This window comes from Mirounga leonina, unplaced genomic scaffold (genome assembly GCF_011800145.1).
Source record: "Mirounga leonina isolate KUSES-001 unplaced genomic scaffold, KU_Mleo_1.0 Mir_53, whole genome shotgun sequence".
Classification (NCBI taxonomy): Eukaryota; Metazoa; Chordata; class Mammalia; order Carnivora; family Phocidae; genus Mirounga; species Mirounga leonina.
Window position 1 is genome coordinate 96525187 of NW_023270807.1, and position 26827 is coordinate 96552013.

General features: G+C 35.0%; 1 protein-coding gene across 6 annotated transcripts in view; it reads right to left on the reverse strand.

Moving 5' to 3' along the window:
* The window catches only part of SHPRH (SNF2 histone linker PHD RING helicase), a 93814-nt gene that overhangs the window by 47171 nt on the left and 19816 nt on the right, over nucleotides 1–26827 (reverse strand). For all 6 annotated transcript variants that reach the window (XM_034990928.1, XM_034990930.1, XM_034990927.1 and 3 more), the window contains 8 exons: nucleotides 24890–25552; nucleotides 22327–22578; nucleotides 21416–21494; nucleotides 15870–16033; nucleotides 15502–15758; nucleotides 14022–14143; nucleotides 2694–2782; nucleotides 933–1025 (listed from right to left, as the gene is read on the reverse strand). In XM_034990928.1, the coding sequence (XP_034846819.1) occupies nucleotides 933–1025; nucleotides 2694–2782; nucleotides 14022–14143; nucleotides 15502–15758; nucleotides 15870–16033; nucleotides 21416–21494; nucleotides 22327–22578; nucleotides 24890–25552 (1719 nt within the window). The remainder of the gene's footprint in view (nucleotides 1–932; nucleotides 1026–2693; nucleotides 2783–14021; nucleotides 14144–15501; nucleotides 15759–15869; nucleotides 16034–21415; nucleotides 21495–22326; nucleotides 22579–24889; nucleotides 25553–26827) is intronic.

The following is a 26827-nucleotide window of genomic DNA, read 5'->3' on the forward strand; positions in this document are numbered from 1 at the left end:
TAACATTAAGAAAGGGCTGTACATACTTATACAATCTCACTTTGTATCTTAATTCAAATAAAAAAGGTCCCACTTGGGGCGCCTGGGTGGCTCAGTTGGTTAAGCGACTGCCTTCGGCTCGGGTCATGATCTCAGGGTCCTGGGATCGAGTCCCGCATCGGGCTCCCTGCTCCACGGGAAGCCTGCTTCTCCCTCCCCCACTCCCTCTGCTTGTGTTCCCTCTCTCACCGCGTCTCTCTCTGTCAAATAAATAAATAAAATCTTAAAAAAAAAAAAAAAAGGTCCCACTTACAGGTTCAATTCATTTCAAACATACTACTACTCTTTTGATTTTAGCTTTGCCATATCTGACTTTTAAAAAGGCAAAAATCCATTGAGGGAATTAGCATAATAGGCTCATCAACAATTTACAGTGAAATGATTTATACCATTCTTTCCAATGAGGCAAAACTTACTGCAGAAGGAAGTTCTTTGAGAGGACATAAGAAATACCACCAAAACATTGAGTTTATTTACTGCCCTCGGTAATATACAGAAAGGTGGAGTAAGCACAAAACTTTTTATTTTTACTAAACTGCATCTTTTGCAGATCTGCCATGAGATCAACAAGGTCTTCTTCCTTCCTTCATTTCCTTTCTTTTTCTTTCTATGTGCTCCTTTTTTCTTTCTATGTGCTGCTGGCTACCAACAGCCATATCTATGAAAGCAGTTACCATATAACCACAAGCAGATCACAAGAGAAGCAAAATAATACAGAGTACTGCAATTCTCTCCTATCACCAAATCACCAAAGCTAATTTGGGACATAAAAGCAGCAGGAAAGCATATGATTACTTTTATTTAGATGTTATATGCCCTAGGAAATATTAATGAGATGTGTGATAAAGTCTGAAAAAAAGATTTCTTTACAGACAGAATAAAAAAATAATTACCTCTTCCTCAAGTCTGCCATCTCGTAAGGTAGGAGGTATTCCTGGGTGCTTGGCTACCAACAATTCCATCAAGTTATGGGTAGCATGAAGTCTCTACAAACACACAAAAGGCAACATTTTGAGAGTCAATGGAGTGAACTCTTAAGGGAGAATCTACTATTAGTATGGCATACAGAATACTAACACCACGTTAAGATCAGATCATTGAAAACTTTTCCTCTAATACAATTTGAACACCAACCTCCTCAGAGAAAACCAAAATCAGTTTCATAAGGTCTTAATTCATAATGGCATAAACTTTCTTCAATTAAAAATACACAGTCTTAAGGGGAGAAAATAGTCTTATGAAATATGTCTATGCATTTAGCTGAATGTGTAATACAGGTATATTTCTTCTATTATATGTGCCTTTGTCTGTATAGGATTATGCCAAGTCCAGTAAAGTAGAAAGACTGATTGCCCAGACTTGATTGATTCCTCTTCTGGGAAATGAGTCTGCATAAGCCTAGCAATTATCATAAAAATAAGGATAACTAAATACATAGGAAAACAGGGCTGTGACCTGGATCTGTTGAACTTAAGGGGTGAAAAAGGGAGGAGCTAGAGGTAAAGATATAAGGAAGGAGAAAACTGTATCTTCTATCTCTGTATTCAGTATAAGTCAGGCTTCTCCCTACGATACTGAATCTGCAGCTGGTTAGAGGCTCCCTCTGGAGTCAAGGGCTGAGAAGAAATAAGTAATTTCTGTTAACTTCACTCTTTACCTGGGAAGACAGCTAAGGACTAAAGGATAATCAGGAAAGAGTCCTGGTAAGATCTGATTTGGTGCTAGTGGTTTGAGACTACAAAGGTTTACTCTCTCTGGCTACAGATTATGTCATGACACAGATCTTTGTAGAGTTCATCTTTGAAGAGTCACCTCAAATGTCTTAGGTCTTTTCAACATGGCTTCATAGATAATACAATCAGCAACACTATCACACTGAGTAGCAACAACAAACCTGTAAATGGCACTACGGAAACCAAGTGGTAGAAACCCGGCTCCTCTTCTCCTTCTGTGGCTTCCTGAACAAGGTGGTAGAACAGACTGGGGAGAACACCTGTCTCTTTCATCCCCTTATTTTTATCCCAAGGGAGCAGAGTGGCTAATCTGACTGAATAGAGCAAAACAGTCAGTGGGCCATGGTTTATTAAAGCCAAAAGGAAGAAACAGGCTGATGGCTTACTCTTCATTCCTGGACTCAGGCATACTGGACTTATCCGTTTGCTCATCCACTTTTCTACTTCTGCTTCTTTTCTTCAGGAGCATATTTCTGCCTTCTTCCATGAGGCAAACACATTTGCTTAAGACTGAAGGTCTAACTTCTGTAATCCTCCCCCATACAGAATATAAGTAGGCTTGCATTTAATTTTCTCCTCTTTCCCCCAAACACTCCTACAATACTTGCTGAGGTACACGTGAACATGTGGGTCCCAAGGTCTAGATTGTGAATGATAAAGAAGTCCCACCAAGGACTCAAGCCTAAACTTAATAAGATTAATAAAAGTGGTCCTTATTTACCATTTAGCTAGAACGCCTTGTGTATATGATCCACTGGACGGGGCTAAGAAAGGGAAGAGACTCAATACTTAAATGCTATAGTTCAAATATTCAGATTTTCCTAAGAGACCTTCAAAAATTAAATCAGAAGATCATCATGAAAAATTATTTTGTAAAAAATAAATAGACTATATACTTGAAATTGTTTAGTGCTTACTTACTTGGAGTGAATCCGTTTTGAGTTTCCCTTTGTGTTCCTCAGATGAACGCAACACTTCCCTGTACAGCTCTGCTGCCAAGGCATACTCACCTGAAGAATTAAAATGTATTTAATGCATAAGAAAATCATGTATTTAGCTCCCAATGTGATCTAGTTATCTATTATAGAAAAATGTCTACTGCAAAAATATAACAACGATTATACCTTACCATCTTTTAAAGAAAAGGAATGTGACTTGGTATTAATATGACTGCGCCAGTAAAAAAGCCGATGATAACTCCATTTGCTAATTCTGTAGCACTGAACACCAATCAGATATACTTAGGTTTTAAAATTATACTGAAAAGCAAACTCTGAATATACTTTTAATTTAGATGATTTTCCTCTTAGTGAAGTTAAAGGGTGCCGATTAGTAGTCATTTTGATGTTTGAAATTAAAAACAAATTTATAAATAAATACTTAAAACACTGATCAACCTACACATAATTCTCAGATAAATAATAGATCCTTCTTAAAGGCCAAAATGGTTTGCAGTTAAAAACTACATTTCAAAAACTTCAAGATTCTTCTTTCCATTTCTGGTCACATAAATCACAATTAGTCTGAGATTCATGCTGTTTTTTATTATTGATAACTAGCAGCTCATTCAAATAAAGTAATTTAAAAAGTATCAACTAAAATATAGGTTGGCAAACTATGGCCTATGGGTCATATCTGACCCTCTGCATTTTTCTAAGGTCCATGAGCTAAGAATGGTTTTTGCATTTTTAATAGTTGAAAAAAATTCAAAAGAACATTATTTTGTGATGTGAAAATTATATGAAATTAAATTTCTGGGTCCATTGATAAAGTTTTATTGGAACTCAGCCCACTCATTTGTTTATGTACTGTCTGTGATGGCTTTTGCATTGTAACAGCAGAGCTGAGTAGTTAAAATAGATCTTCTGGATCAAAATCTAAAATAGTTATCATCTGATTCTTTCAGTAAAAGTTTTCTGACACTTCTATAAAAGGAGACATGAAACATTAAGTGGCTTAAATAATAGAACTTATCATATTTGCTGCGTGGGGAAAAATTCAAAACTGGTAATTTACAAATACAATTAAAATAAAAATCTAACAGCTGTAAAATCATAAAATAAAAAAAGATGTTTTTGTTTGCTGAGAAAGCTTTTTTCATGTTCATTACACACTTGCCTTTTTTTCACTTCAAACCAATTTTATTAACATCAGTGGATTTATGATTTTGTTCATAGCCACAATGAAAGAAATATATATATACCTTTGTAAACTGTGTTGATTCTTTCTTTTTGTTAAAGCTGATTATATATATAAATATATACACTTATTTTATTGTGGTGAAATACACCTAACATAAAGTTTACCATACCAATCATTTTTAAGTATGCAGTTCAGTGACATTAAGTATATTCACATTTTTGTGTAAAACACTTGCTTTTATACCGTTTTATATTTAGTTCTACAAGTTACCTATTACATAGTTTTCTAAAGCACACATTTCATAGTATTTTACAGTCAATTTCTATTCACTTTGATAAAGGTGAACATTATTTTTGCAAAAATAATATCACAATATAATGAAGGAGTAACACTCAACTATCTTCACACCAAAAAGCTCTTCTTTCTTAGTTTTGAAGATTCTCACAAAGTTTTTCAAGACTAAAAAAGATTCTATTAGTATTTATGCTATCATTTATAGAGAATAATTCATTTAATAATTCTCTTTTCATAATTACCATACTTCTTAAAGATGGTACAATGAGTAAACTATAATATAAGCAGGTGAATTTGAACTATTCACTATAATCCCATGCCTTCTAGGAAACACAAAAATATGCATATTCAGTAAGTTTACAAGTTTAAGCCAAATTTAGAAATATCCATTCTTTGCCACTTGATGGCACTAACATTTCCAAGTAGTAAATAGTACTGAATTTGATACTTTCCAAGCTAATTTTCTCCAAAAAATATGTGCAGAAAACACACTGTACAAAGTTGAAATAATACCACGTTTTTAAAACCATAATCAGTGAGGACCTTAGAATATGCATTATATATCATACATATATGTTTGTGTATAATATAAACAAATCCCTTGAGTTTGCAGTTAATTTTAGATTTCTTTTAGAAGTCAGATCTTTACTATCTGATTTCTATATTGGAAGAGATTAAATCAAGTTAGTATGTAATGTAACTTTTGAAAATGTTTAACATACCACTATGAAGCAATGGAAACTAAAAGCAGTAAATCCATCACAATTATGTTTATAATTACAATTAAATTAAGAATGGACATATCCTTTATTAAGGGACCTTCTGATAGGAATTTCTCTTAACAATCAACAAAGTTTTCATTGCACAGAAAGACAAAGAACCCTAGTGGGAATGCAGTGGAAACTATCTGAAAAGAGCAGTGAGGCACCTCCTGTTATGCCCTGGCTTGGTATTTTGCCACACTGACCCTCTAGTGTGCTATATACAGTGCTTAGAAAGGATCAGATGAATAATTCTTTATCATAATCTTCATACCATGCATAACAACATAGCAGGGAAAAGGAGGGAATAAATCTGAAAAGGAGACTAGAAAAAAGGCCAAGGGAAGAAATTCATTTACTCTCCAAGCTTGAGTCATAAAAACATAGAATAAAATGAGGGTTCCAGTTTTACAACAAAGATGGGAAATATGAAATTTATTTTAATATTGTGATAATCTGCAAGTAATATAGCACTCCATTTTAGAAATTTTTGATGAAGAGCTTCAACCTACCAAAGATAGCATAATATTGAGGTTTAAAATGTCTATTTGATAAAGAAGCATAGTATAATAAAAAAAATTAAATTAATTTGAAATCAAAAGATCCAGGGCAAATTATCTGTCATTTATTAGCTATAATCTTAAGAAACCAACTAAGCCTTCTGAACGTCAGTTTTTTTTTTTTTTTTTAAAGATTTTATTTATTTATTTGACAGAGAGAGACACAGCAAGAGAGGGAACACAAGCAGCAGGAGTGGGAGAGGGAGAAGCAGGCTTCCTGCTGAGCAGGGAGCCCAATGTGGGGCTAGATCCCAGGACCCTGGGATCATGACCTGAGCCGAAGGCAGATGCTTAATGACCTGAGCCGAAGGCAGATGCTTAATGACTGAGCCACCCAGGTGCCCCTGAACGTCAGTTTTTTGTTTTTTTTTAAAGATTTTATTTATTTATTTGAGACAGAGAGAATGAGAGACAGAGAGCATGAGAGGGAGGAGGGTCAGAGGGAGAAGCAGACTCCCTGCCGAGCAGGGAGCCCGATGCAGGACTCGATCCCGGGACTCCAGGATCATGACCTGAGCCGAAGGCAGTCGCCCAACCAACTGAGCCACCCAGGCGCCCAAACGTCAGTTTTCTTACGTAAAATGGGGATAATACCTCAATCATTGGGCAATAACGAGGAAAAACAATATATACATGAAATGTTAGGTCTAATACAAAATGCTTATAGAAAATGATCATTTCTTCAGGGAGGCCACATGAAGTGATTCTGTTTCTGAGGAATGTAGTTCTAAAAAGTATGAGCTACAGGATTCAAAAAACAAAGAAACCACTACTGGTGATTTGAAAAACCATAGAAAGCCAGAGTTGGGAAGAACTGCAGTCCTTTCTAAAGTTTTATATTTATTTTACAGTCTAACAGTCAATATGTTCGTAAAGAAAAGCAAGTAAAAGTAAAGTAAAGCATCTTTACTGCTTGTATGCTTTGTTGGCAGTTTTGCTGGTCATAAAAGAAAATAAAAGAAGAAGGCAGAATAGGAAATCTTAACTATTTTGTGTTTTAACCCTGTTCTAATCCATTCTTTTAGACTTATTTCTAATCTTCAGCCTTTCCAGAATTTCTCTTAATAAATACTTTAAGTAATGGCACAAATTTTAGGGAATTTAAAAAATATTTTCTGCTGTAACTTAATATGTACAACAATCTAGCAATACGGTGGTCTGCAAAGTCACACTCATTTCTTGAGTGGATAAATATGTTTAATAATTTGGAAAATAAAAACACCTTTCTGAATCAAAAAAAAGGAAAATGATCGTTTCTCAGATATGATGCTAGATTTTTAATCTGAAATAGTACATTATTTATGTATCTCTAAGAAGAAGCATACATATTTCTTAATTGTGACACTCAAGTATTCTGTAGATTTTAATCACAATTATTTCACTCAATTAATTTGGGACTACGAGAAACTATTATTAGGTAGGACACATAATTTGCCACCTTTTGCCTAATTATTTCTAAGTTGAAATAAAGTTTAATTTTTTTTTTAAATTTCTATTAAAAAGTAGTATAGTGACAGATGCTAGCTAGCTACACTTTTTTTTTTTTTTAAAGATTTTATTTATTTATTTGACAGGCAGAGACACCGAGAGAGGGAACACAGGCAGAGGGAGAGGGAGAAGCAGGTTTCCCGTGGAGCAGGGAGCCCGATTTGGGGCTCGATCCCAGAACCCTGGGATCATGACCTGAGCCGAAGGCAGATGCTTAATGAGTGAGCCACCCAGGTGCCCCTAGCTACAGTTCTGATGAGCACAGCATAGCACAGAGTTGTCTTACCACTACATTATACACCTGAAACTAATGTAACATTGTGTCTCAACTATAGTTCAATTAAAAAAAATGCTGCCCTATTTAGTCTTTCACTATGCATTGTAAAGCAGAGATTATTTCATATTTTCGATTGATGCTGGGAATATTATAGTCACAGACACACTTAGCAACTGAAAGGGCAATGATAATGATGGTGATAATTAAGAATTATTTGAGAAAATCCATATTTGTAAACACTGCCAGCTAAATGAAGTATTTCCTAGGCAATGTCCTAGAGAGAAGATTTGCACACAAAGTTGCATGTGCTATTTATATTTGTACAATTTATCAGGAATATGTAATAATATGGCTTTTCTCCTATCATTAGTTATTGATAATAAAAACTGCATTCTAAACAGATTGAAAGTGGTAAGAATCTGAGGTTACTTCATATTATCAGTAACACCACTCTTCATTTATATGTTTCTATAAAGTTTTTAATGTATATTCACACTTCACATTAAGAACAACACCTCAAGGGAGGCAAAGCGAATGGTATTATATGTATTTTATTGATAAAGAAACAGATTCATAAACCTTCAACAATATACACAAGTTCAGAGGGCTACAACTACAGCAAATAAGAAGCCCATCTTTTTCAGTTCTTGTCTAGAGCTACTTCTACTCAGCTTCTGTGAGCCTTCCAAACTCCAGGCAAGTGTTCAGGACAAGAGACACTTTCTAGTTCTGGTTCTGTTATGCTGAAAAGCTAATAACTAGACATACCAGTCAGTTCCAAGAGGGTTAGAACATTTCCTTGTATCAGACAAAACCACAAATTTCTCTGGGCAACTAATTTCTTTAAGGTCTTATTAGGTAAATTACAAGAAAAATGGTAAATTCTCTCCATGACTGTGTACCCAAGTAGAATGGATTAATAAGCTTTGTGGGAAGGTCAGAAGAATTGGAATTTATCACAAAATGCCTTTCTAGTTCTAACAATATAATGAAGAGTTAAATATACAAATTTTGTGAGGAATGTAGAAATAAAGAAGCATTTGTATATACTAAGTTATAAAAGTGCTTAAAACTGTACATTATTTCATCATTATGAAATACTTAAATGATTTTAAGAATTATGTTCTAAGTAGTTTTGAAGTTTTGAAGAGACTAAAATCAAATTATCTAAACCAAAGCTACTAAAGAAGGTTTTAAAGGTAGATTTTATAAAAAGGCACATTTACATCAGTAATTCCCTCATTACTTACAAGAAAGCTCCTAAAAGTCATTATGGTATAAAAGCTATAAAACTATGCAATCTTATTATATCACAAATGCAGTAATAGATGAATAACAATAGACTCTGTTCAAGAGAGTATTCAATGATTCATTAAAGTTGCAAAAAAATAACAGTTTAGTTCAGATAGCCAGAAAGTTATCATAAAAAATTAGAATAAATTTCTGCAAAGAATAATTCTAAAATAGAGATAGAGGCACTAAGCTCATTGCAAGTTTATTATAAAAGTAAGCTGAGGTCATGGAAATGAAGCTAATGAGTAAATGAAGTAAGAGAAAGATGGCTGTACAATTTTATACTCTCAATATCAATGTATGAATGAGAATTCCAGTTGTTTCTACATCCTTGCCAACATTTAATCTGTTTAATTTAAGCCATTCAATAAAGGCATATAGGGACGTGGTCTGAATGTGCATATACTTAATGACTAATGATGATGAATATCTACCTTTTCATATGCTTTTTGGCATCTCTGTATATTGATTGAACTCTGTCCAAACATTTTGCCTATTTTCCTTGCATTGTTTTCCTATTACTGGTTTTTAATAGTTCTTTTCATATTCTGAATACAAATCCTTTCTCAGAGATATGATTTGCAAATACTTTCTTTATTCAATACTTTATCTTTTTATTTTATTTTATTTTTATTTATTTATTTATTTATTTATTTTTATTTGAGAGAGAGAGAATGAGAGACAGAGAGCATGAGAGGGAGGAGGGTCAGAGGGAGAAGCAGACTCCCTGCTGAGCAGGGAGCCCGATGCGGGACTCGATCCCGGGACTCCAGGATCATGACCTGAGCCGAAGGCAGTCGCTTAACCAACTGAGCCACCCAGGCACCCCTCTCAAAAGGCATTCTTAAGAAAATAAAAAGATAGGGCGCCTGGGTGGCTCAGTTGGTTAAGCGACTGCCTTCGGCTCAGGTCATGATCCTGGAGTCCCGGGATCGAGTCCCGCATCGGGCTCCCTGCTCAGCAGGGAGTCTGCTTCTCCCTCTGACCCTCCTCCCTCTCATGCTCTCTGTCTCTCATTCTCTCTCTCTCAATAAATAAAAATCTTAAAAAAAAAAAAAGAATGCCTTTTGAGAAGTAGAGGTTATTAATTTTGAGGAAGTCAAATTATCAATTTTTTTATGGACTGTGCTTCCGGTGTCATCTCTAAATCTTTACCTATCCCAAATCAAAAATTTTTTTTATCCTTTGTGTTTTTCTGTAAGTTTTATAGTTTTAGGTTTTAATTCTGGTTTAATATCCTCTATATTATGAATTTTTTATATGGTGCAATGTTGAAGTTTTATTTTTTGAATATGGATATCTAATTGTTCCAGCACCATTTACTGAAAATACTAACTTTTCTTCACTGAAATACTTCTGCATCTTTGCTGAAAAATCAAACGAACATAAATAAGTGGGACTCTTTCTGGACTCTATTCTGGTCCATTGTCTACTTGCCTATCTTTATGCCTATGTCACACTGTCTTGATTATTGTTGCTTTAGAGTAAGTCTTGATTCAGGTAGTGTATATCTTCCAATCGTTCTTTTTTTTCCGAAGTTGTTCTGGCTATTCTAGGTGAATTTTAGAATCAGCTTGTCAACTGCTATAAAATAGCCTGCTGAAATTCTGACTGGAAAATTTTGATTGCATTAACTATACATCAATTTAGGGCGAATCAACATATTAATAACGAGTTTTCTGATCCATGAACATGGTATAAGTAGGTGTTCTTTAATTTCAGCCACGTTTGTAATTTTCAATGTTTCTGTGACTTTTGTAAACGTCTTACACATCTCTTTTCAAGTTGATGCTTAAGTACTTCCTATTTTTTTGATACTACTATGAACGGTATTGTCATAATTTCTAATCATTCATTTCTAACATTTAAGAATAAAATAAATTTTTATATACTCTTCTTGTATAATGCAACTTTTCAGAACTCACTTATTAGTTTTAGTAGTTTTCCTTCATGGACAATCATATTGCAGCAAATAAAGACACTTTTACTTTTCTCCCTATTCAAACTGGTAACTTTTATTTCTTTTAATTGTCTTAACAGCACTGGACAGAATTCAGGTGAAAAGAATCTTTATTGTTGATGATCTTAGAAAACATTCAGTTTTCAACCATTAAGTATAGCATTAGCTATACCTTTTTTATGATGGTATCTCATTGAGGTTTTGATTTGGATTTCCCTGATGCTGAGCGATGTTGAGCACATTTTCATGTGTCTGTTGGCCATTGGATGTCTTCTTTGGAAAAATGTCTGTTCATGTCTTCCGCCCATTTCTTGATTGGATTATTTGTTCTTTGGGTGTTGGGTTTAATAAGTTCTTCACAGATTTTGGATACTAGCCCTTTATCTGATATGTCATTTGCAAATATCTTCTCCCATTCTGTCAGTTGTGTGTTTTGGTTTTGTTGACTGTTTCTTTTGCTGTGCAAAAGCTTTTTATCTTGATGAAGTCCCAATAGTTCATTTTTGCCCTTGCTTCCCTTGCCTTTGGCGATGTTTCTAGGAAGAAACTGCTGGGCTGAGGTCGAAGAGGTTGCTGCCTGTGTTCTCCTTTAGGATTTTGATGGACTCCTGTCTCACATTTAGGTCTTTCAACCATTTTGAGTCTATTTTTGTGTGTGGTGTAAGGAAATGGTCCAGTTTCATTCTTCTGCATGTGGCTGTCCAATCTTCCCAACACCATTTGTTGAAGAGACTGTCTTTTTTCCATTGGACATTCTTTCCTGCTTTGTCGAAGATGAGCTGACCATGGAGTTGAGGGTCCATTTGTGGGCTCTCTATTCTGTTCCATTGATCTATGTGTCTGTTTTTGTGCCAGTACCATTCTGTCTTGATGATTACAGCTCTGTTCATTATTGATTCCTGATAATAGTAATCTGTGTCTTTTCCTTTTCCCTAAGCAGTTTGACTAGAGGTTTATAACTTTCTTTTCATCTCAAAGAATCAGCTTTTGATTTCATTGTTTTTCTCTACTGGTTTAGCTTTCCTTTTAATTGATTTCTGCATTTATCTTTATTATTTTCTGTCTTTTACTGACTTGGTATTTCATTTGCTTTCTTTTTTTAGTTTCTTAAGGTATCAGCTGATGTCAATGATTTATAACTTTTTTCTAAGTTGGTGTTCAGTCCTATCACTTTTCCTTTAATTACTGATGAAGACTCTACAACTCTTAAATGTTGTTTTCATTTTAATTCACTTCAAAGTACTTGCCAGTTTCCCTTCTGATTTATTCTTTAACCCAAAGATTACTTAGAATTATTTTAATTAGTTTCAAAATATTTGGGGACTTTGCAGTTATCTTTGACATCTAATTTAATTCCATTGTACTCAGAGAATGTACTTTTTAAGACTTGCATCCTCTTAAATTTACTGAATTGTTTTACAGCCCGGAACATGCTCTGTCTTGGTAAACATTCCATGTGCACTTGAAAAGAATGTGTATTCTCTGGTGGGGTAAAGTGTCCTATAACTATTGACTATGTCAATTGGTTGTTAGTGTTGAGTTTTCCATGCCTCTATTTTCTGTCTTCTTGTTCTGTCAATAATTGGAAGAGGGATGTTGAAATCTCTGACTATAATTGTAGATTTGCCTATTTCTCATTGTAGTTCTATCACAGTTTGTGTTTTATTTTGAAGCCTTGGTTTTAGGTGCATAAACATTTAGGATTATTTTCCCGTGACAGAATAACACTGTATCCTCGGTAATATTCTTGCCTGGTGGTAATACAGTCACTCCAGCTTTCTTTTGATTAGTGTTAATAGGGCATATCCTTTTTTAACCTTTTACATTTGCATCTTTAAATAAAAAGAGGGTTTCTTGTAGATAGTGTATTATCAGATATTACTTTTCTTAAAATCCGTTTTGAAAATCTCTGCCTAAAGGGGCATTTAGACCATTGCATTTAATGTGACCACTGATATGCTTGGGTTTCAATATATTATCTTGCTGTTTGTTTTATATTTGTCTCATCTGTTCTTTGTTTCACTTTTTTCTTTTTTTAGATTAAGAATTTTTCATTATTACTTTTTATCTCATCTTTTAGATTATTACCTCTAACTTTTTGTTGTGTTTTCAGTAGTTGTTTTAGGGGATATAGCAGTCTACTGATTTGTCAGTCTACTGTCATGATATTATGCCACTTCATATATATAGTATAAAAACTTTACATTATATATATCCACATATTCTCCAAGATATTGTGCTATTACTGTTCTATACTTTACATTTTCATGTTATAACTTTGTATATAATATACACTTTCATAATATAACTTTGTATTTCTTCATATATTTTTCTTCTTCACAGACTTCAGTACATTTATATTATACTACTTGAAGTTATCTACAATCTCACTGATGCTCTTTTCAAATTTTTCAGTCTTAATTCTCTGTTTTTCATGATGAATGGCTTCTATTGCTACTTTATTCTTTAATTTTAATGATTTTTTTCTACAGTGTCTAATCTATTTATTAAGTGTATTTTCTATATCAAACTGAAATTTGCATCTTTAGAAGTCTAAATTTATGTTTCAATGTCTCCACTTAACATGTTTAGATTTTACTCTCGAACCTACAAAATACAGCCTGATGATTCTCATATTTATATGGAAAGGGGTTTACTAAATGGTGCTCATTAAAAGAGCTATTTAAATAACTTCTGCTTTTGGTCATGACAAAATAACAGGGAAAATGAATTTGCCCTCCTTTCTGAAACAAGTAAAATAACATACAAAATATATGAAACAATAGACTGTCAGACACTGGACATTAGGTAATAAAAAATGGTAACCCCTGAGAGATAAGAAAGACCAATTAAACATTTTTCCATGAAATATAAGATTCCCTTTTAACATGCTTAAATTTTGAGCATGATGTGTAACAGTATAACTATAACCATACACATTGTATATTTGTCTATCTCTCCTTGTTAAGAATTTAAGGTCCACGAGATCAAAGACCTTACTCAACTTTATTGTACTTTAGTACTGAGATCACAACTGGTGCAGAGCAGACACTCTAATATGTATTGAAAGAATGAATTTACAAACAATATTATTTTGTAAATTGATGACTAAGATCCCCTAAATGTGTCAAAATTTAACCATTCTTCCATTCCTAGATATTTTGCTTGTTTTCAGTTGTTCACTACTATAGACTAAGGTTAATAATTTATTGCCAAATTTTTGTTCAAAACCTACCTTCCCTAAACAACAACAACAAACTTCTAAAGTGGAAGTGTTTGGTGAAAGCATATGTAAACTTTGAAGGGTTTTTCAAATGTTCAGCATAAGTGCTTTCCATATGGTCGAACCTATCTAAATGAAGATCAGTAGTGTGTGAGTATGTCTTTCTTCAGGGGATTTTGATTTCTACTATAACTAATCTGTTTCATTAAATATTTAGAAGATTCAGAGATAACAAAGCAATCACCTTCTACCTTTAATGATGTGGATGCCTGCTAAGCCATTGAGAGCACAAACTAATTGCCGATGTGCTTCTTCACATTCAGTTCCACATTTCTTCTGCAGAGATGTCAGCAGCTCTTCCATTGTCATGGTGCTAAAAGAAAAGGCAGATTGTTCAGAACTGAAAAGAAAATCCTATGGGTGAGAGTATTTCATAATACACAATATCAAGAGTACCCTTATAGAGTCTTTGTGAATCTTCAGGATCTTTCTCTTCACCTTCATTTTTAGCACTATCACTTTTAATTCAATTACCTCTTACTATTTTAGCAAGCATTCTTCTATCTGATCCCATCATTCTTTCCTTTTCCCAGTTTATCTCAATAGAGAAGGGAACTAGAAAAATTTTCCTAAAATACAAAGTACAACATGATATATTTGAAACAGTACGGGTTTCAGAAGGTAAGATTAAGTCTGGGGAGCCTGGGTGGCTCAGTTGGTTAAGCGACTGCCTTCGGCTCAGGTCATGATCCTGGAGTCCCGGGATCGAGTCCCGCATCGGGCTCCCTGCTCGGCAGGGAGCCTGCTTCTCCCTCTGACCCTCCCCCCTTTCATGTGCTCTCTCTCTCTCTCTCTCTCTCTCTCATTCTCTCTGTCTCAAATAAATAAATAAAATCTTAAAAAAAAAAAAGATTAAGTCTGAATCCCTAGCATTATAATTTAATTAATCTCCATGAGCCTTAATTTCTTTTTATCTGTAAAAAAAAAAAAAAAAAAAGACAATTCTTCAAGGCTCAGATCAAATGCCATTTCTACCAAAAGGCTAACATGAATCATTTATATAGAAATTATTTCCACATTCTAACTGTCTATAGCCATTTATATGTACCTCTTATGAAATATGTTTGTTTGCCTTACATTAGAGAAATTTATAATCTCTGTCATCTCCTTTATTTGTCCACAAACTGTGTAAGGGCAAAGACAAAAATATAATTCCTCTTCATATTTTTTAATAACACCTCATCTTTTTAACACCAGGTGTTTAAAAAAAAAAGAAAAAGGCAAGTTGCTGAGTCACAGTCTGATGAATGAAAACTTTCTGGGATAATAGACTACTGTGGACATAAATACCTTAATATATTAGGATGAAATAATCAAACAGACAGACTTAGCACAATTACAAAGAAAATATGTAATGGTAATCTAACTCATCTAATTCCCTGATGTGGGAACCAAAAAATATAGTAAGAACAAAAGCCTGAAGTGTAGCAAAAAAACCCAGAACAAAACGAAAGCCCAAAATAGTCCTTACTTTAAATGTCCAAAACCATGAAAATAATTTTGATAATGTGACTCTTTTTCATAAATGGGGCCCCATACCAAAGAAAAACCACATTACTAAAAATAACTGACAACTCTGTTTTAACACCCTGAATGAAACTGTGGGCTAACAGCTTAAACACTATCACTACTATATTATCAATTGCAGTATAAGGAAACTGATAATAAAACCTTTTCTGGAGTGGCAAGAATTCCCCACGAACGGCCTGTGGGTGGCAGCAGGCCTGCCTGAGCCTCAGCAATGGATACAGGATGGAGGTAACAGTCCTTCTGTCCAGGCTGCTGAGCTTCAGCGCCCAGTCAGAAATCTTCCTGAGTTTTACTACAGCATCCTGGCAGCACACTTCATGCTGACGGTGATAGAAATGTCTTTCCACTGGAGAAAAGTGAAGCCAGTGGATTTCTTCTGTCTGAGGGGGTATCTGGATCTGTAGGGATAAGAAAAAAATGATTTCACCTGAAAATTTAACTTTCCATCCCAACTCTTGCTTCTGTCCTCTTATAATGTCCTTAATCAGTAAAAACTTAATCCTACTGACTTGGTCAATCACATCTTTCTTTGCAGACCTCCATAGTATCTTGGCAATAAAGCTGTAGAGGAGCTGAGGATTCTTCTTGCAGTAAGGGCGATAAAGAAGTCGAACCCACCAGTGTTTGACACAGTAAGGTTCAATACCAAGAAAGACCACCAACCCAAAAAGATCTGAGAAAACAAGAAAAAAGCACATTGAAAATTGTTTCTATATTTCCTCATTATTTTGAATAGCCACTTTAACAGACATTATACAGTACACAGTATTTTCCATGAATTAAAATGCAGACTGTATAGACTCTTGCATCTGAAAGTTAATTCCACTTTGACTTACATTTATTGGGTATTTATTTTCCTCTAGATTTTGTGCTAGGAGCTAAAATGTGAAACCATTACACAAACCTACTTAATTCAAAAGTCTGGAATTTCCATCAGAAGTGGGAACTAGAAAATGACTCACTTGTGTGAGCCTGATCAAGAGCTACATAAGAAGAGTCAGACACTGAAACTACTGGATGCGAGACTTGCTGGATTTTAAAATAAGTTTGAATGACATAGGTGATATGAAGAACATTCACTGATCTGATATTCACTACACTTTTTGGTCTAATTATTCTACTTTGGGGAAGTAAGACTAAAACGATAAAAAATAGAGACAAGATTAAGCCACATGGTGATATTCATAGCAACAACAAACAGAAGAAAAATGACTCAAATAAAGGAATGATAAAATAAATTATGTAGTATTCTCCATAACACAAAAGCTTTCTTTTTCTGATCCAGCAGGTCTTATGTTTGTTAGATTTACTGCATGGTACTTCTTGTATATTAGGCACAATTTTATATGCCATTTTCTACTCACTTAACATTATACCCTATGCAGTTTTCATATTTATGATGAATTTTTAAAACACGGAAAACTGCCTTAGGATACAATGAAAAAAAAGAATATAAAATGATGTGTTTTGAGGATATATATATATTTATATAGAAAAGAATGGAATAGTGGTTATATCTTCACATGAAGATTATGGTTGAGTAATCTTTATATTTTCTTTATATTTTTCTATATTGTTAAACATGTTCACATTGGGCTGTATTCTCTTTAGAAACCATGAAAATTGTTTTTACAAAAAGGCCATGAATTTATTCTGAATACACCCAACAAATATTTAGGTTGAATTAAGTTACTTTGATGACTTCTGAGAGTAAGTTAACATCTGAAAGACATACTGCCTATATGCAGAAACCGATGGATATATTATACACATATTTCTGTTCAAATCAATCCAGCTGCCTATGTGTTACCTCTTCTTTGAGGTCCCAAAGGTGCCTCAAGCTCAACTTGCCAAAATCAAATTCATAATCTCTTTGCCCAAACATGCTTCTCTTCCAGTGCTATTCATTGGTAAATACTGTCACTGTCCACGGATGCAAGTCAGAAGTCTTAGCATCTCCTGATCACCGTTAAGCCTTATTAATTTTTTTCTTACCCGCTTTTTTCCATTTCTTCAGGACAGTCCTATTTCAAATCCACAGCGCAAGCATCACTTATCTAGATCGCTTACTGTAGCCAACTGAGATGACCCCCAACCACTGTTTAAATCCTTTCAATAGCTCCTACTATTCGTAAGAAAATAAATAAAATTCTTTATCATGGCCTACAGAATGCTCCATAGTCTGGTCTACATCCATCTATTCAGTCTCTCAACCTACAGTATTTTCCCTAGCTCTTTGTATTATAGCCACACTGATTTCCTTCTGTTCTCCTCCTGCCTGATCATCTACATTTCACTCCCTTAAAAACAGAAAATTCTTTGTTAAGAATTCTCTTTACCCTATTGTCTGTTCTCCTCCTGCCTGATCATCTTTATATTTTACTCCCTTAACAACAGAGAATTCTTTGTTAAGAATCCCTCTTTACCTAGCTCATATTAATATTTCAGATCCTGGCTCAGCCATCACTTCCTTCTGTATCCCTATTAGGTGATATTACAGAACCAGACATCTTTTCCAAAGCCTATTATAGTTTGAATTTTATATTTATTTCATACATTAAAGTCATCTTGACCACAATCTTGACCACAATCTCGTATTTGTCTAAGTACTTAATAAATATATCTTCCCCTTTAAGCTCAAGAAGGTCAGGGACCTTGTCTATTTTTTGCTATTACACTTCACAAAGAATAAATGAACCAATAAATGCACCACAAAGTACTTAAGTAATTTAGAGTCAACACTTCCAAAGAAGCTAAAATGAATACATGAATATATAAGTGGATAATAAGAAGAACAAAAGCAGCTACCATTCATTGAATATTTAATACCTGGCAGGTACTGTGCAAATGCTTTGTATACTTTATTATAATTAATCTTAAAACATCTTACTTTACAAATTAGGGAAAATAAAAATGTGAATGTTTATGTAATTTCTTTATGGACATACAACTCAATATGTGGTCAACCTGGTTGTTGTGGAGCGGTACAATTTTGCCCCTGAGGGGATATTTGGCAATGTCCAAAAAACATTTGTAGGTGTCACAATTTCAGGAGTGTTAGTGCCATCTAGTGGGTGGAAGCTAAATATCCTAAGATGCATAGGACAGGTCCCAACAAAAAAACTATCCAACCCCAAATGTCAGTGGGGCCAAGGTTGAGAAACCCTGCTCTAACATCAAAAGAAAACAAATGAGATTTCCACTTCCAACTATAACATAGTAAGTCCTGGCAGGCTAAGATTTCTACCACAACAACTATAAAAAGAAGAGATACAATGAAGAACCATAAAGACATCAGAGAATTATGGAAGCAAAGAGGAAAGAAACTATACTTCCAGAAAGTTTAGAAAAGCTCTTTTTCAAGTAACTTGGGCTTGAGGAAACTTTTGGGGCTGATCATCATAACTGTGTAAATAGATTCATGGGTATATATGTATGTCAAAAGTTTACAAATTTTATATTTTAAATATTTACAGTTTTATTATATGTCATTTATACCTCAATAAAGCTATACAGGGTGCCTGGGTGGCTCAGAAGGTTAAGCGTCTGCCTTCAGCTCAGGTCATGATCCCAGGGTCCTGGGATCGAGACCCGTTATGAGGCTCCCTGCTCCTTTGGAGCCTGCTTCTCCCTCTGCCTCTCTCTCTCTCTGTCTCTCATGAATAAATAAATAAAATCTTTAAAAAAAAAAAGATAAAGCTATACATACATTTCTCCAAAGAAGACATACAGATGGCAAACAGACACATGAAAAGATGCTCAACATCACTTATCATCAGGGAAATGCAAATCAAAACCACAATGAGATATCACCTCACACCTGTCAGAATGGCTAAAATCAAAAACACAGGAAACAACCAATGTTGGCAAGGATGCAGAGATAAAGAAAATCTTGTGTACTGTTGTTGGGAATGCAAACTGGTGCAGCCATTGTGGAAAACAGTATGGAAGTTCCTCAAAAAAAAAAAATGAAAAAAAGAATTATTGTATGATCCACTAATTCCACTACTGGGTAATTACCCAAAGAAAACAAAAACACTAATTCAAAAAGACATATGTATCCCTATATTTATTGCAGCACTATTTACAACAGCCTGTCCATTGACAGGTGAATGGATAAAGAAGATGTTCTGTGTATATCCGTGTATATATACAAAATGGAATATTATTAAGTCATAAGAGAATGAAATCTTGCCATATGCAACAACATGAATGGACCTAGAGCGTATATAATGCTAAGTGAAATAAGTCAGTCAGAAAAAGATAAATATTATAGGATTTCACTCATATGTGGAATTTAGGAAACAAAACAATGAAAAATGAACAAATTAAAAAAAAAGACAAACAACAAAACAGACTCTTAAATATGGAGAACAAACTGATGGTTACCAGAGGGGAGGTGGGTGGGGGTACGGGTGAAATGGTGAAGGGGATTAAGAGTACCCTTACTGAGATGAACACTGAGTAATGTATACATATATAATTGCTGAATCACTATACTGTACACCTAAAACTAATATAACACTAGATGATAATTATACTGGAATTAAAAAAAATATTCAAGAATTTGTTAAATGGTGATAAGTGCTTAAACACCTGCCAACACCTTACATATCCAAAATAACCTACCCAGGAAACTGAGGAATTACTGCTCATATTCCTTCAATGTTAAAATTAGAAAAGCGTAACTCTGATAGTCATTTTCTTTTTCTTCTATGCCCTCTTCTCAGCTAATGTTTGAGTCTAATGAGATCTTATTAACAACTAGACATCTATAATTTGGCCAATTTCCAAATGTAATAGAGACCACTAAATTTGGCCTTTTAATTAGCTTGATACTATCGTATAAATAGATATCTTAATGTAATTTACTAAAATTATACAAATATTTAAATACATACTTAAAATCTTCCTAGAAAACATTTTGCCCCTAAAAATAATCATCAAAAAATTATTGTTTTTCAGATCATGGTAATGAACATTGATATTATTTTAAAAAAGTGGTAAGTTATCCTGTTGAAAACAATGTATGAAAACCTGAATTTTCAGAAAGACTTTTTTTTTTTTAAAGAAAGACAAGTTTTAAGGATGAACATTTGTTCAGGACTTCCAGAATACCTACGTTTTATAATTACATTTTAATGACAGCTTTTCTGAAAATTTATTATGTAAAACATTTAATAAAACTTTGTTTTAAATACTCACAACTTGAATAAAACTTGTAAAAATGCAGTGTCTGCTCTTTAGAAAAATAAGTTATATGAGTGAGATGAATGTAGAAGCATGAGTTATAATGTGTGGGGGGGTGGGGAGAACTCAACACAATGTAAACGTCCAAGAGGAATAGTTGAAGGAATGATGGTGTAAGCATAAGGAGTGATGTAAAGCTATGGATACTTTATAACTTCTATAATTTTTTTTTAAAGATTGTATTTATTTATTTGACAGAGAGACACAGCAAGAGAGGGAACGCAAGCAGGGGGAGTGGGAGAGGGAGAAGCAGGCTTCCCGCGGAGCAGGGAGCCCGACGCGGGGCTCAACCCCAGGACTCTGGGACCATGACCTGAGCCAAAGGCAGACACCCAATGACCGAGCCACCCAGGCGCCCCATAACTTTTATAATTAATAAAATTGTGATCCCACTACTTATGGATCAGCCAATGAAAATTATGATCTTTATTTTTATGGATACAGCCAATTGAAATTAATTCCTTTTCCCTCTCCTCTCTTTCTTTCTTGTTAGGTTCTCTCTGTTTTCTACCTACCGCTTTGGAACTCTGAGTTCAACTGAGACCTGCATCTCCACTGCTGAGGAGGGCACAATGACTGTTTGAATTAGGACTATGGGACTACTCACTGTGTATCTGTCCTCATAAATAAAAACAAAAACCACCTAATTCCATTTAAATAGACAAATGCTTGAAACCACTAGGAGTGAAATACAAATATATTGTACAATCACTTAAAAAGGATCTCAACAAAGGTAAAACATACTTGATCGTCAGAAAAGCAAGCTTTTCAAATACACGCAAAATGTGAGGAAAGCACACATTACCCTCCAGTCCTCTCTGCACTGGAGTACCACTGATGCACCAGCGATTAATCCCACTCAAGCGCTGAGCCATTTCTGCAGCCTAATGAAAGAGAAATATGAAATAAAAAAGAAAAGAAAAAAAAGGGAAAATCAGGAATATGTTTACTCCTGAGAACAGCCCATGACAAGCTATACTTCAGGTCAGACACATTCGCTTTTATTCAACAGTTATCACACTCAAATTTGAATGTCAAACTCAATGGGTCATCTTCTAGCACAGTGGCTCTTGTTAGTAGCAGGCTGCCATGTGCCCTCCCCAAAAGAGGAAGGGTAGTTCAAGTTCGTGTAGAATGAAAATCTACAATCTAAATGACACATCCCCTAAGCCACCCTATCCTTCAGATGTGAACAATGTACTAATAGATGAGATTCATAAATTGAGTTCAGGTTACAAACTGCCCAAAGATGGAATAAAGATATATGACGACCAAAGGCTGAATCAATACTCCCTTTAAAGTAGCATGGTCTGTTATGATATGGTCTCTCTGATAAAAAACTGCCGAAGTTAACTTTGGCCCAAAGCTATCAGAGCCTACAATGATGAGCTTTCCACTTAGCAGAAATGCTTATAGAAGTCCCTAAACAGAGTTTACCTTCCTCTGCACCACACATAAACTTCCATCTTATTCAAAGACACACAGCCATTGCATATAGAGTAATAACTCACATAGTACCAAAATAATTCCTAAGGGTTATGTAGTTCACGGCACAAGAAAAAAGCAAATGTCGTGTGTTTAACAGCCAACTTTTGACCAATATCAATACTGTGGGTCAATTTCACTTAAACTACTAAATTTTTTATGGACTACTTCCCCAATCTCTTTCCTCTTTTTTCTTCCCCAGTGCTCAAAAGATTTTGCAAAAATTCTCACCTTTACAGCAGGACATTCAACCATCTGGGCTTCATCAAGGCAGATCCTCCACCACTCCACAGCTACTAGGGGGCTGGGAATGGCCATATAGCGCTTCTGGTTCCGTAAGCGACGCCCATCCTCACTATTGCTGTGTGGGATATCTACATAGTTTAGTTCTGAACGAAGGACATCGTAGGTAATGATAACTATATCCTGTTCAGCCAAAAAATGAGGTTGTAAAAAACCATCTTTCTTCACTCCTTGGTATACCTGGGAAATAATCAGCACAGACACCATTACTGCAGAAAGGCTCATCAAAAATAACTACAATATTCATTCTTTTATATCCTTACTGAGCCCTTTCTATTTGTTTAGTACCAAACATGCTATGAGATACATTCTACACATGCCTAGAAAAGATACATTTTAGGGTGAAAGACCAATGACATAAGCAATGTGAAAGGAAATATAACAGAAGTAAAAACGGTAGCACAGTGGAAAGACGAATGCTGGAACTGAGAAGGTAAATTCAGAGAGGAGTGAAAATTTGAGGTGGATCTTGAAAAACATTTAGGAGTTCTCCCAGGTTTGAGCAACGGTAGGCAGGTAGGCAGGTAGATGCAAAAGCACAAAGGTACGAAAAAGTAGAACAATAAAAGCTATAATTTACTGAATGCCTTTTATGTTGCAGACACTACGCTGAGCTTTATCTCCTATCTTCAGGAACAATATTGTTAGTACTTGTTATTACTCCTATCCCACACATAAGAAACATGAAGTTTCTTGCTCAAAACTGGCAGAGCCTAGATTCAAACCAAGGTTTATCTACCCCACAAAACAGAGCTCCTCAACGGCAAAGATGATGTTTTACTTATTACTGTATTCTCTCTCCATGTCTATGATAGTAGCAGAAACATCGAAAACCTTAAATGACATTTGTGTGGAAAGAAGGAAAGAAGAATAAAGGGAGTGAAGAATACTAACATTACTCAACAAAATGGGTTTGGAGGGAACATACCTCAACATAGCGAAGGCCACATATGACAAACCCACAGCTAACATCGTACTCAATGGTTAAAAACTGAAAGCTTTCCCTCTAGGGTCAAGAATAAGACAATGATGTCTGTCCTTACTGTTTTTATTCAACATAGTACTGAAAGTCCTAGCTATAGCAATCCGATGAGAAAAAGAAATAAAAGGCACTCAAATTGATTCAAATTTGTAAGAAAGAAGTCTAATTGTCATTATTATCAGATGACATAATAGTATACATATAAAAAACCCTAAAGATTCCACCTAAAAACTATCAGAACCAATTAGTGAATTCAGTAAAGTTGCAGGATATAAAATTAATATACAGAAATCTGTTGCACTTCTATACACTAATAAAAAAGTAACGGAAAGAGAAATTAGGAAAATGATCCATTTATAGTTATACCAAAAAGAAAAAAATACTAGGAATAAATTTAACCGAGGAGGTGAAAAACCTGTACCTGAAAACTATTAAGACATTGATGACAGAAACTGAAGATGTGGTATATACATATATACAGTGGAATATTAGCTGAAAAAAGAATGAGATCTTGCCATTTGTGACAACATGGGCCTAGAGGTATTAGCCTCAATGAAGTAAGTCACAGAGAGAAAGATAAATCCCATACTTTACTTGTATGTGGAACCCTAAAAAACCAAATGAACAAACAAACATAAAACAGTATAAATAGAAAGAACAAATTGTTGGCTGCCAGAGTAGAGGGAATTGAGGGAGTGGGTGATACAGGTGAAGAGAATTAAAAAGTACAGACTTCTAGTTACAAGATAAATAAGTCACAGGGATGAAAAGTACAGCATAGGTAATACAGTCAATAATATTGTAATAACGTTGCATGGTGACTAATGGTAACTACACTTATGGTGAGCACAGTGTAATATACAGAATTGTCGATTCACTGTTATATACCTGAAATTAATAAAACATTGTATGTCAACTATACATCAACAACAACAAAAAGAGAATACTAACATTAGTAAATTACAATGTACTGTGTACCAGCACTTTAGCAAATCATTTAACTTTCACAGTAAGTCTGTGAGGGGGTACTATTTTTAGAACCTAGCAGAGTTCCTAGTACATTACAGGTGCTCAATAAGTATTTGTTCAATGAGTAAATTCTTATTTTACAGATGAGGTAACTGAGGCTTCAGAGACCAATTCTGGAGCTGAGGGGTAGCGATCAGACAAGTAGCTGCTGTTACACAATGCTGCCTTTGGACTGTACTTTTGTCTGAGAGCATAAATACGCGCATGAGGTCTTTTTTGTTTATTTACATGATGAATTTTTTTCAAAAGCTTTCACATCTTTTCACTCAAAGTGCTTTAACTTCTGAACTTCTGATGTCAGACAAGAATACAGAATCTGTTTTATTTCTTATTCTCAATTTCCTCTTCAAGTTCTGATTTCATATTATCTCATTAAGTTAATTTTTGGGATAAACAACAGTGACAAAGATTCTAAAAATTACCACAAGGAAGCAACAATTGCCATTTTCCTATCCCTTTCAAGAGCCCAAACTGCCTTACCAGGACTCGAAGAGATGACGACCTCACATGCCTGTTGATTTCATCCACCCACTGATGACAGATGGAACTGGGCGAGATGATCAGAGTTGCTCTGGTTGATACCGGCTCCATCGCAACAAGGCAGTGGGGGCAGTAAAAAGGTTTAATCTTCAGATTCTTCTCTTCATAATTCACACATTTTGCATGTTGCCACAGGTGGCATTTCAGGCACTGAACACGAGGTTTACGGTCTACCTGGTCAAGTTCACCACATATGCACTCAAAGCGATAATCAGAGGAATTAAAGGGACTCATGACCGTAGACTGAGGCACATCACCATCAGCAGAGTTTAGAGATTCAGCTTGGTCCTCTGCTGCATGTTCTTGCTTTCCTTCAAAGATACATGTACTTTTAGATGTGGTAACATCAGTAATTCCAGAGTCACTGGTAGCTGGACAGTGACCTTGTGAATTAAGATTGATGTTAGGCTGACCTTTTCCCTTTTTTGTGGATGGAACAGGCTTTTTCCTGAATTTACTCCGATTTTTCCGAGCCTTATAGTAATAATAGTAAGGATCATCATCATCATCATCAGATGTGTTTGAGGGCAAGTATTCAGAATCTGTGTCTTTGCTCCCTGATTTTCTGGATTCTTTCTGAATTTTCCTTGGACTCCCTACTGCCTATGAAAAATATTATTTAATTAATTTATTTCAATATAACTACATTTCTGAAATTAAATTCCCAACCTTATTTATGAGTTTTCCATAAAAATCCAATCGCCACTCTTTGCTATCATTTTCCCAGGGGCGAATCATTCCTGATCAGTGGCTTTCAATCTGCCCTCTGTATGTAGGTCTAAAAAGGAAGGCTCTACTACTACGTAAGTAAAATTTGAAGAGAATAAAAATTAGAAAGATATGGAGCTACTAATATTTTGACATTAACCTCTTATAATTTATAGTCTGTCAATCAATTAAAGACTAGTAGTTTATAATACATAAATATACAAACTAGGGCCATATACACATACCAAGTACTAATACATAGCATTTAAAGAAAGTGAAAACTAATCTACTAGTTACTGCAATTAGCAAATAAATTCCTCTTTGTCCTTTCTGTGTCCCCTCCTGAAATTATTTACTGGATGCCAATTTTGTGCCAGGCATAATGTTAGATGCTGGGGATAGAAATATGAGGACTATTTAGCTCCTGGTCTCCAAGGGAGTCTGTTGGAAACAGAAGAACATAAAAAGTGAAATGATGGTATAGGAATGTGTAAGGGGGATATATAACAGAGGGGCTGTGATGGGGAGGTAGGTGCCAGCAACAGCTTCCCAGAAATGTCGTCAGAGGTGAGGTTGAACAGAGGAGTAGGGACACTTAAAATGAAATGAATGGCATTAATAGAAGATTTTCCTTTTTTGGTGATAGAAAGATTACTAGAAACACAGTAGTTCATTACAGCCTTCTACTCTGGCGGGGGAAAATGTTGGGAGACTCTCTCCTCCAGAAAATGAACTTTTTAATCTGCCATTTCTTTCACAGTAGACAAGCTGGTAGCCCCACACTGACTTGTTGTCATTGGTCTTTACCTGATTAATTAATTTATCTATCTATTTATTTTATTTTTTTAAAGATTTTATTTATTTATTGGAGAGAGAGTGAGAGAGAGCAGGAGAGGGGGGAGGGTCAGAGGGAGAAGCAGACTCCCTGCTGAGCAGGGAGCCTGATGTGGGACTGGATCCTGGGACTCCAGGATCACGACCTGAGCCGAAGGCAGTCGCTTAACCAACTGAGCCACCCAGGCGCCCTCTATCTATTTATTTTAAAGATTTTATTTATTTGACAGAAAGTGAAAGAGATCATAGAGGGAGAGGGAATGGGAGAAGCAGACTCCCCGCTGAGCAAGGAGCCCGATGCGGGACTCGATCCCAGGACCCTGGGATTATGACCTG